Genomic DNA, 12,658 nt, shown 5'->3' with positions numbered 1-12,658 from the left:
TAAATGGCATGCATGGCTATTTATTGCCTGCTATCAATTTCTTTGGTTTCATGATACACAGTAAAACAGATTGTTTTGGTACACTTATTTTTCTGAAATTATTTGTCACTAATTTTTTGTAGTTGACTTCTTGGGATTTTCTAGAAAAGTCATATTTTGTCCACAAAGATATTTTATTTTACTTGTCTTACTGCTATAACTAGCATTTTGATTTTTAGGTTCAAATAAACTAAAAGGAAAAACCCTCCTATTCCTTGCTTTTAAGTGTTGTCTTTAAAAAACAAAAATACTTGCTATGCTTCTATTAAAGTAGCCATTTAGCTTCAATGATTTTTTAATTACTGATATGATTAAGTATCCTAATCTTGTTCTTCTAAAAATCCAACATGATTATAATGAATAATTTCTAGGATATACTACAGTTTTTTATTTATCATTTCTGTTATCAATGTTCATTACTGATACTGGTCACTGGTTCTCTATCTCTACCTTGCCCTTCCATGATTTAGTTATTAAAACCACATCTGTCTTACAGAAATATGCAGAATGACATATTTCTCTACTTTAAATACATATACATATATACTTTTAACTTCTGTATAGGATATGAAACTTTCTTCTTTAATTTTTCATAAAATTCCTCATGAATCTGATACTATTTTGTTAGTGTTTTGCTATTGTTTTGAGGGATAATGGTTATAAGAGGGATAAACAATCCAATGTTTTTAATGACTTCATTTGGGTCATCTTTTTTTTGTTCTGACAATCTGGGTATTTTCACATATTTCTATAGGGATTTCATTCAATTTTTCATTTTGTTAACACAAATAAAAATAATAATTTATTAATTTATTCCATTTTCTTTCCATTGATTTTGATACCTTTTTCCCTTTGCATTTTGGTAGTTTTGCTCTCACATTTAAAAAAATCTGAAGTTAGTAAATTTTTGTAACTTCACTGGTCTTTATTTTTTAAATCAACGTATGATTATTTAATGGTTAATATTTATATTCTTGTTTTTTCCTTGGTTTAAGTTTATTAATTTTTTTAATTTAAAAAAAAGACAAGTAAGACTCAATACCCCTTTCATTAATATAATTGTTAGGGATATGAATTTGTGTGATGATAGCTTTAGAAGCATCTCATAAATTATGTGGATTATTATTACCTTTACTCTTAAAAATTGTCTCTATGTCTTGGTCTATGACCAATTATGAACCAAGTTATTTTTTTTTTAGCATCTCTTTAGATCTGCATCCTTTTATATTTTATGATGTCACAACTATTTTATTGGGTAAAGGTCTACAAAACATATAATTAAAATTTCTCTAACAATGTGAATAATATGCATGCACATAGCCTAATATCCATATTGAAAGTTTCCAATATCAGTTTTTCAACATTCTGTAGCTTTTTAAATTTTTGGTTTGATTTGTCAAACTGTTACTTCCTACTATTGCTTTACTGGCCTTTTTACATTTCAGCTAATTTTTATTTTAAATAGTTACCATGGAACTTGATGTGTATACATTTAATAATATTAGTATTTTTTAAAGATATGCTTTCCCTGTTTGTCTATTAATGTTTATTACTATGAATTCAACTTAATCCACTATCATGACTACAACTCCTGAATTTGTTAGAATTGGCTGAGATACACTCTCATGTATCTCATGCAATGTCTCATGCTGAATCTGTACGTATCCTAATAGCTCTGTTGTTTCCAGCAGGAAATATACTGTATGTTTTGTTTTGTTTTTTAATGCATTTTGTAACTCTTTTTGGTTTAATAGAAGATTTCTATCTGTTTACACTCAAGGTTAGAATGTTGAGTTGTTTTTTCACAGCTATGCCTTATAACAGTTTATCAATATGGAGAACTGGTCTTATTTCATTAGTATCAAATTTCATCTTTGTCAATGCACTTATGCATAAATAGTTTTTGACTTACATTCCTTTCTAGTCTCAAATAGGAGTACTAGGTTAGGAATGTTCATGTCATCCTTTCCCTTTCATCTCCAGATCTGCTTGATCTTCATCTGTGAAACCTATGGCTCGCAGTATACCTCTCACCTATGTAAATATCCTTCCACCTCACTATTTTTTCTCTTTCCATTCCCCTTCAATGTGGGAATCTGAAGTATCTGTCAAAGGAGCCACAGTTATTGTGTCCTTGAAGATTCTCTTGCAAAATCATCAAATTAATATGCATCTAGTAAAGTGAGTATATATCAAAGAAACAATGGCCTTTCTATTCAAAGCAAAATATAATTTGAATCAGCATTTACATTCATTGTTGTAAAGTGCTCAGTTTTGTGGTTGATTTGCTTAATAACAGTACTAGCCATACTTTGCTTATTTTATAGCAATGTCTAAAATAATCTTATTTGGTTTTCAAAACATGTTTTGTCTTGAAGAGTTATGCTCAAAATTCTAATTAAATCAACTCAGTTTTTATCTCATTCCCAGCAAATGTTTGGACCCTTCTTCTTCATCAGTGAAATTTCCAACTTTGACAACAGTATGTATGGAATAATTTAGGATTTTATTTATGAATTTAGGATTCAATTCTGCTGGTATACTGTGGATTCTTGTCAATTAGCATTCTGGACCCTGCTGGCAATAACTCAAAGATTTATTCCTGCACAACCTCCTGACATATGGCATGGTATGATGTAAGAGCATGACTGGAAGCCAGACAATCTAGATTTGAATCCCCACTTTACTAGTTACCAGCTGTGTGACCTTAGACAAATGACTTCTTATCTCAAAGACTCAGGTTCTTCATTTTAAAAAAGAGAGTATTAAAATAAAGGTTCTTAAAGTGAGATCTGGTAACACCTGGGAGGTTCCTAAAAAACTTCAAGGAACTGTGAGATCAAAACTATTTTCATAATTATACTAATATATTATTTGCCTTCCTCACACTCATTCTCTCACAAGGGTACAGTGGAAATTTCCAGAGGCTACAAGACCAGCTACAAACATGAAGACTAATAATTTCATCTGCAAAATTATACTTACAAATGGACTAATTGCTGGACTTGGTGATTTGTTTGTATTCCTCCAGTCTCGGCACTAATTAATCATAGAAGACCTTCTTTTATATAAATACTTGATACTTGGCAGCAAACAAAAGGTGGTGGGGTAGAGGGGGGAAGGAACATGGATATTTAAGGTGCTGAATAACTTTTTTGAATCTCATGGTTTATCTTGAATAACTATGTTGACTTTTATTTGTACTGATGATAGAAAAACAGTGGTGGGTAAAACTGCTGACACTTTTACATAAATGAAGGCAGCAGAACCAAACTGTACTAGAAATCATTGTATTCTTTACTACCATGCACTTACAATTAAAAAAAAAAGCCAGTTTCACTTAATGTCCCTGATGAAGCAATAAAAATTGTTAATTTTATTAAATGTTGACTCTTGAGCATGTCTTTTTAATATTTTGTGTGATGAAATAAGAAATACACATAAAACACTTACAGCAGTTGCAAGCTTAAAACAATGGCAGTCTTGAGGAAAAGCACTTGTGAGACCATTTGAGTTGAGAGTTGAACTAGTCACCATTTTCCCACCATTTTTACTTGGAAAAAAATGACAAACTACATTTATTCAGACTTGGCTATTTAGAAGATATTTTCTCAAAAGTGAACAAAGGGAGTCTTTTATGGCAAGGGAAACAACTGACAGTATTTGTTGCCAATGACAAAATTAGATTATTTTAAAGCAAAAATCAGAACTTTGGATAATATCTACCATCTTGAGTTTGACAATTTTTCCTTATTTAAAGATTTTTCTGATGGGACAGACGATAATACTATTAATATGATTTTTTTGGATACTATATTATGAAATGTGACAAGATTTTGAAGATTTGGATAACTCACCAAACCAGTATTTGTCAAATGACTAATGTGTAAGGTTACAAGGTCATGAATGGGTAAAAGACATATTCAAAATACAAGATAGACCAATAGATAACAGAATACAAAAAGTTCATTGATGTGGTTTCAGATTCCACATTGCAAGAAACTTAAGAAACTACTACTTGTTGAATTTTGGTGTAGTATCAAAGAAAAATATGCAAAATTCTGAGAAATTAAAATTAATTTTAAATTAATTATTACTATTAAAATATTCCTCACTTTTCCAGCTACTTATCTGTGTAAGGCTGGATTTTCTTCACATAACTTCAAACAAAACAACTCATCAACACAGACTGAATGCAGAAATAGTTACAAGAAGCCTGTTTCCGATAAGGCAGATATTCAAGACATTTACACTATGCTATTTTTCTCACAAATTTTTTTATTTTGGAAAAGTTATTTCTCAAAAAAATTTCACTTGTGTTAAGATGCTATGAGTTTATTATTATTTTAAATAAATTAATATTTAGAATTTTATCTACTCTAATTTCTATAATGGTAAATATTAATAGATAAAGAAACAAAAGCTCTTGGGGGGGGGGGTCCTGAATAATTACTAGAAGAATAAAGGGAGGGAGGGAAAAATTAAAGTAAAAAGTGCACAGTGGAGAAACAAAAGAAAACACAGAGGGAAGCAAAGAAAAGCCAGGTAGCTTTGAAAACAATGTGTAGTATTTATTATATAGGTTTTCTTGAAATGGAAACTTATTGTTTTATACTGCATCTTCTCCTAAGTTCTTCTGTAGATGTAGACTTTTTTTTTCCTCTTCTCATTTTGCATTTTTAAGTTTAAAATGAACAAAATATTTATGAAAAAAAAAAAGTGTTAAGGGGGCCTATGTTTGAGAACTGCTGGACTAGATAATCTCTAGGGTGTCTTCTAGCTCAAAATCTATGTTTCTTCCCCTCTTTATTATTCTTTTTAAGAGACCAATAATTTTAAGAGTCTCTCAGTTCTATCTAGTTCTGTTACCCATTGCAGAGTTTTCAAAATTTCTTCCAGTTGCTTTTTGTTTTTTTGAGGGGGGAAAACAGAGAAACTGGGGTTAAGTAACTTGCCCAAGGTTACATGGCTAGTAAGTGTTAAGTGTCTGAAGCTGGATTTGAACTCAAGTCCTCCTGACTGCAGGGTGCACACTCTATCTACTGCGCCATCTAGCCACCCCCTCTTCCAATTGCTTTGATATCTGATTTTTTTCTTGTCTTGACTTTAGTCTTTCAACTAGAACAAATCTATTCCTAATCCACCATTTTATTAAGATTCTCTTACAATTATGCAAAGATATTCAGTTTTATTCTTTTTCTTCCTCCTGACTTCAGGGCAGGTGCTCTATTCACTACGAGTAAAAATTCTAATCCAAATCTTCTGGATGTTCAGGTAAGCTCTCTATCCACTAGTCCATACTGCTGCTAACTTACTGAGTCTTGGTCTTAAGAATCAGGAAGGTCTGAGTTCAAATTCTGCTGTAGACACTTATTTGTTATGTGACCCTGGGCAAGTCACTTAAATTCTCTTATCCTCAGTTTCCTCAATTGTAACACAGGAATAATAATAACACCTACAGAGTTATTTTAAGGATCAAAAGTAATATTTCTAAAGTGTTTCTGCAAACCTTACAATGCCATAAGTGCTAGCTATTACCATTATTATTTCCTGAGCTCATTACAAAGACTGACATTACTTATGATAGATAGACCCAGTTTCATTTCTGATGCTATTCCCCACTTCCCTTTCCCACATCCCCTCAAATCCCATTTTTCTGTCCTGGGTTTCTATCTAGTGTATTCTCCTGGGTAACTTGTACTCTTTAATATTTATTTTCATGTTGGAGATATCTTTTTGTTCCTTATTTTCTCTATTCATGTGTTTTGCTTTCTGTGAGGCAATTTTTATTATAAGCACTTTGTTGTTTTTTTCCTTTTGTTTCATTTGGCATATTTGGTGCTGTTTTTGAGATGATAAAGGTGAAATGGGATTTCTCATGACATCTTAGTCCACTATCCTGTTGTAAGTCTCCCCATTTAAGCAGTAATTTCCAATGTCGCCTTATTAAAAATAAAACAAAACCAAACTTCATCAGTTAAATGTTTTAGTCACAGCTGTAGGTAAGAAAGTTTCCTAAGAGTTCCTTTCTTTTAGTTTTTCTACATAATGTTGAATTAAGGGATTTTGAAAGCATACTGGGACAACTTGTACACCAAGGCAAATCACGTTACTAAGACCTTGTTTTGTGGAGGATCAGAAGTCAAGATACCTCTCAATAAAATTTCATAATGTAAATTTCATGTCTTTTAAGATTACTTATGTTCCCATCTTTTAAAAAGAGAAGCCAGGATGTCTTCTTTAGGCTTGTATAATAACTTTAGGCTTGTAATAACTACGTATACTAACAAGAAAAAAAAGAGGGCAGTAATTATGTTCAGATAATTGAAGGACCTAGTTTAATTATGAATTGTCCCTTCTACCAAACCAAGCATTTTGACTTATTTCAAATTTTTTTTAAATGCCCTTTTCTTGCCTTGGGATCTACTGAGATAGGAGTGCTAATGAAGGAAACATTTAAGTAATGTGGGAAAAGTAAAAGGAACATGAAAATAATAAATTGACAGAGTTTGGGTTTATTTTTTTTGGGTCTGGATCTATGATTTTGTTATAAATGTTATGCAAATTATAGTCTTAGAGTGGCTTTGGGTTTTGAGAGTTTAAAAGACGTGTCTGGGTCATACAGCCAGTATATGTCAGAGAAAGGATTTGCACTAAGGTTTTCCTGACTCTCAAGGCAGTTCTATTTCCATTACACCCGGATTTTTTTCATGAAGGATAAACTCCTAAATTCAGGAAACTATATGATAGAGTGAGACCTAGTCTCAGAATGATAGTGATCAATTCTAGTTACCATGCTTAAATGTCCTTAACAAACATCATTCAGCTAACTTTGACCCTATGTAGGTTGTTGCTTAAAAAGGATAGAAATACTTTCCTTACTAAAAATGACACAACTATGAAAGAATATCAAAGATAATTTGTTATAGTTCTGCTATAGGTGAAATCCTGTTAAAAGAAATTCCAAATGACGAGGAAATTGGGGCACTAAGAGATTAAATATGACTTTTCCATAGTCAGAAAGTTACCTGCCTACTAGCAGTGCCTAGATTAGATACAGGTCTTGTTTACTCTAATCCAATACACTTAGGAAAAAAAAAAGATATTTTTGTATTATTAACTTGATATTTATATTTCCATAAACAAAGAAAAGGAGGAGGATTGCTTATAAAACTGTGAATCTAACACATATAGCATTTTTCAAAAGTAAACATTAAATTAAGAAGGTAGTATCAATACTATCTTAATTTGTGTCCCCTTCTAAACTTTATTTTGTTCTTGTATTTTTTCCATTGTGCCTTTCAGTTAAATTATATGGTCTCTCTACACTTTGAAAAACACAAATCAGTAAGAAATTAGAAGTCATTTGTTAGGGAAAGATTTTCAATATATAAACAGCTGCTAATAATATCTCTGACAGAATTAAATCTATACTTACTAAATAATTCAATCATATCAGAGGAGAAAAAACAACTAAAAAGACCATATTCTCTTCATCACAAATAAAGAACAAATTAAATTCATTCACATATTCTAGGTAGAATTGAATTGTTGCCAAACACATAACTCTATACTTTTTTACTTTACCTGAATATCTTGCAGGCAAATTTCATGTGCATCCAATGAACACTGAAGTCTTGGTTCCAGTAGTTTCTTAAGATTCCCTATTGGTTCATTGATGTCTATGGCCTGACTCACACATTCTGCAGGAGTATAGGTCTGCTCTACAATGCTAAATACCAAAGGATACGAAGGTTAACAGTGGAATTCTTTGTTGAGAAAATAGCTTTAAAGAAATACTAACTTAATGATATAACTCAGCAATGTTTAATACATATTTTAAAATATTCCCAAATTACCAGTACAAGTATCTGTCCCCACCTCCCTCATGCAATATGTGCATGTATACATATATTTTTAATGAAAGTATTACATTTAGATAATAAGCATACTATTTTTTAATTATTTGAGCTTTTTTGTAAAGAAAAGATTAACTCCTTTCCCAAAATCTGAATGTGGACCATCTCAATATAAATGCATTAATGGAAGAAACGTCAACTGTATCAACTTTCAGTAAACACACACACAGTCCAAATATTTTCACTAAAAACCTGTATGATCATCAGTTTACTAAAGAGACTGCTTCATTACTAAGAACATGAAATTCTAGAAAAATGAACACAGTAAATATATTTGACACAAAGAATGAGGAACTCTGGTAAAGTAGTCTATTTACAACACACAGGTTACCCAGTAACTCCTTTTCACTCATAGAGCCATTACTTTCATTTAGGCATTGTCACTTATCATTAACAAGAGAGTTTGCTAATTGATATTTCTGCCTTCAGTTTCTCCCCTCTCCAAAACCCTGCAAAGAACTGGGAAAGTCTTACAATAACTTCTCTGCAAGAAAACTTTTAGTGATTTCCCTTTAAGATAAATGCCCTTAGGCTAATCAAAGTCCTCAAGATTTGCCTCTAAACTCTGAACCCTATCATTATTTCAAATTACATCCTTTCCCACCCTCTTTGATCTAGGCAAACCACATTACCATTTCCCTTCAATTTCCTCATATATAAAATAAAGAGATCAGGAGATTACTTCCAATATCCCTCCCTATTCTAACTCTATTATCTATAAACAAACACTACTGAAAAGTTAAATAAAGCAAAATAAGAGATATCATAAGGAAAATTAATGTCTGTTGAAATTATATTAACTCAAGTTCTAGCACTTACCACCCCAGGAAGCCTCCCTTTTACAGCCCCATTCCCAGCTTAAAATGGTCTCTCTTCAAATGTTATTGAAGTACTTTGTCTGGATTTCTCCTGTTTCAGCTTCACATTCCATCTTCTATAATATTTGTGTTTATGACATAAATACTACTTATATCCCTGTGGGATATAACTATCATTTTCCATCTCTGTCTCAACAGTACTTGATACTGTTCCTTTCAAACATATGTGCTTAATAAATGCTGGTTAAGTGATTATTTAATCAATGTTTGCTCACTTGAAACTGATTTCAAATTATAATACAAAAACCAGTTTTTTGTTAGTTAACAAGTACAAGTTATTTCAGAAAGTAATTTAAAATCTTCAGTATAATTACAATAAATATTAACTATAACTGTAACTTGGACAAATTGTCAAAGTAGTTAGGTAAATTTTTCTTCTAGATGGCTACATAAAAGGTTCAAAATGTAGTTAATGATTAAGAAAATCTGATGGTCACATTCAAATACATATTTATCTAATTAAAAATGTGTATCACATACTAAATCCCCTGTCCAGATTCACACCCTCCACTGTAAATCACCACCTTTTATTCATTGTAAAAATATTTGTTAAGCACCTATTTTTTGAGCTTTATAAAGGATTCTTGGTCCTAACAAATAAAGTGGAGCCTTCTTCCAACCATTTATCTCTGATAGGTAAATAAGTTGGATAGGTTTGCATCCTGGGTCATCTCCATTCATCCTGAGATTATCAGGTCACTGCATCCAGAGGGCTCTGGAGAAGAAAGTGAGGCTGGTGTCCTTGCACAGCCCTCCCTCACTAAAATCAAAGTCAACCGCAAGTTATGTCATCATTTCCCTGATGCCATGGTCCTCTTCGAAAAGGAAGGACAAGTGCAACAAATCTTTGATAGGTAGTAAGTACTATATAAATATTAGTAGTATAAATGTAGTTAGTACATATAGTTAGGAGTAAAATGTAGTTAGTAGTATAAAATGTTAGTAGTATCATCACCACCAGACACTGGAACTTATGTCAACATCATTACAGCTAATCTTTATTGTACAAAATCATAGATGTGTCTGATATTCTCAAGCTTCTTTTCTATGGTCTTAGTTTTTGATATAGGTCAACTAGGTGGCACAGTGGATAGAGTGCCTGGCCTGAAGTCAGGAAGACACTTAATAGCTGCATAAGTGACCCTGGGAAAATCACTTAATCCTTTTTTGCCTCAGTGTCCTCATATGTAAAATGACCTAGAGAAGCAAATGACCAATCACTCCACAGCAACCACTTTTTTAATATAAACACTAGTCAATATACTGTGTTCGCTAACTACAGTAATCAATTTAGCCATTTTCCTTATTTTGCTCATATTTTCTATGTACAGATATGGCTATTTTCCTTTTGTATTTAATCCCTGTGTGTTATGGGAATGGAAATCTGAAGATCTTCCCTGCCCCTTGATCCTTTGTTAGGCTTAAGTGACTCTGAGAACCTTCCCAAATTTGAAAATATACTCTGCCTCCTAATAGGCTGAATGTGGTCACATGGAGCCTATGGCAGGAAGCTTGTTTTTCAGGAATGCCCACATCTTGTTACTTTGTGATTGGGCAGTGGGTAAAGAGGGTTGTTGCATTCTCTGAGTCAGGAGAAGGCTATTTATACCATGATGAGAGATTTTGTTTTGGGGCTCACTTTGAGAAGAGTTATGTGATTTGACCAGATGAGACTCTGGGCAGCCATTGAGCCCCCTGGCTTTGAAAACCCAGATGTCAGTGATTCCCTCTCTGGTAACTAACTAGGTATGGATGTAATGGTCAGACAGCTGGAAGCCTGTCTGCTGATCTGTTTCTCTGTCTGCTTGTGACTTCTGCTTGCAACTTGTTTGTATTCTCTGAAGTTCAGCGTGCTTTTTCCCCTGAACTAAGTAAAGGATAGATATTTGATTAAAGTAAGATTATTAACCCATTTTGAGTTGCTTTCCTTTAGAAAAGCAGATCTAAGAACCTGTGCTAGCCGCCATCCTGGGTATGCTAGGATGCTTGCTGCTACGCTGTGGTGGTGTATCTCCTATCCATTCCTCACCAAAAATGTTACATTCAGTTATACATGGCGTCTCTCTATAATTCCCAAACTAAAGTGTGGTGTATTTAAAAAAGTATAGGATATGGCATCACTCTGTCAATCGATAAACATTTATTAAGCACCTCTTAAGTGCCAGGTACTAAGCTAGCCACTGGGGAATAGTTTTATTCCTGGGAATATAAATACCAAAAGAAGAACGGTCCCTGCCCACGAGGAGCTTAAAATCCAATGATAGAAGACAACCTACAAAAGGAAGCTGAAAGGGGGGAAGGTACTGGCTCAAGGGTATGATGAAATAAACACCCCTTTTCAGTTTCCTTTTGTGGGTTGTCTCAAGGGTATCATAAGAGTTCAGAACAAAGGTGCAGACCAGATGGAAAATGAAGAGCTGGTTGGTCTGGGAGTCCTCTACAATTGGAGACTTTGGGAGAAGTTCTTTGTTCCACTCTTCAATACTCCAATCAGAGGAGAAGAGGGTACTGATGAGTTATGGATAAAAACTTGAAGGATGAGGAGGTTTTATAAAGTTTTCTGGGGCCATGATGGAGTTCAGTTCAAAAGGGTGAAGGTGGGAAAAACCAGAGTAACTGGTTTTGAATACAGAGGACATTGCCTATTTTCTCATTTGTAACACGAGAGGATTGGACCAGGTGATGTCCAAGGTCGCCTTCAAGTTCATAAAGATACATACACATACCTCTTAGTGATATCACAAAGTAAATGTCAAATGATGGTTCAGACAGTAAATAATACTGAATTTCAAAAATATCATTTGCTGTGGAGTTATATGCTACTGAATGGAGGAGGAAATCACAAAACCATGCCAAGTGAGTCTAATACAAATTTATATCACTTAAACTCAACTAGGCCCTCACTGTAGGAGGCAAACATTCTCCCTAATTGTTCACTATCCTACTATCTATCCACAGTGGTTGCTCCAAACCTTTTTATCTTTCTCCTTGTGCTCCCCACTCCAATCCAAGCCTTTTAGCCAGGAACTTTGACTCATACTACATAGACACACACACCATTTGCCTTCTCATCCCATCACTCAAAATCTTCCTTCATTATATCTTTTCCTATATTATATCCTTGTATAGAGAGTCGGCTCTTGTGCTTTTAAGGTCAATTCCCTAATCCCAATCCTTCTCATTTTCTCCAGCAGATTGCCCCTACTATCATTCTTACTCAATCTCTAATCTTCAATCTTTATCTATTGATTGCTTCCCTGCTGCCTGTGAATAATGCCATGTCTCACCTCATTTGATACTCCCCCATCTGTCATCCTGTTTGTCTCCTATATTGTACAAAATAGATGTTTGATGTTTCAAAGCTTCTTTCCCATGGTCTTAGCTTTTGATACAGGGCAACTGGGGGGGTAGTGGACAGAGTGCCTAGCCTGAAGTCAGGGACAATTCATCTTCTTGAGTTCAAGTTTGGCTTCAGACACTTACAGGCTGCATGACTGACCCTGGGCAAGTCATTTAACCCTTTCTGCCTCAGTTTCCTTATATGTAAAATGAGCCATAGAAGGAGATGGCAAATCACTCCAAATGGGGTCACACAACTGAAAAATAACTTAGCAACCACCTGTAAACACTAGTCAATGTACTGAATTCACTAACTATGGTAGCTAATTTAGCAATTTTCCTTATTTTGCTCATATTTTCTAAGCAGAGATATGGCTCTTTTCCTTTTGGTTAACCTCTGTAAGAAAGCCATCCATGCTAGTTATCTCCATTTCTCCTCTCAGTCGCTCCTCAACCTTTTGAAATCTGCCTTCCAACTTCAAC

General features: G+C 33.6%; 2 protein-coding genes across 11 annotated transcripts in view; one reads left to right on the top strand and one right to left on the bottom strand.

Annotated features, from left to right (window-relative positions):
- Positions 1-12,658, top strand: part of ATP5PF (ATP synthase peripheral stalk subunit F6) — a 393,425-nt gene that overhangs the window by 356,337 nt on the left and 24,430 nt on the right. The window lies entirely within an intron of this gene.
- The window catches only part of GABPA (GA binding protein transcription factor subunit alpha), an 87,827-nt gene that overhangs the window by 59,905 nt on the left and 15,264 nt on the right, over positions 1-12,658 (bottom strand). For 6 of the 10 annotated variants that reach the window (XM_069062952.1, XM_069062954.1, XM_069062959.1 and 3 more), the window contains exon 3: positions 7,627-7,771. The exons of the other annotated variants lie outside the window; for them this stretch is intronic. In XM_069062952.1, the coding sequence (XP_068919053.1) occupies positions 7,627-7,771 (145 nt within the window). The remainder of the gene's footprint in view (positions 1-7,626; positions 7,772-12,658) is intronic. 10 annotated transcript variants of the gene reach the window in all.

The sequence above is a fragment of the Petaurus breviceps genome, unplaced genomic scaffold (genome assembly GCF_028583685.1).
Source record: "Petaurus breviceps papuanus isolate PSGF00001 unplaced genomic scaffold, PetGlider_PUasm1.0 90515, whole genome shotgun sequence".
Taxonomy (NCBI): Eukaryota; Metazoa; Chordata; class Mammalia; order Diprotodontia; family Petauridae; genus Petaurus; species Petaurus breviceps.
Note: the sequence above shows the minus strand (reverse complement) of the source record. Positions and strands in the feature narration are given on the sequence as shown.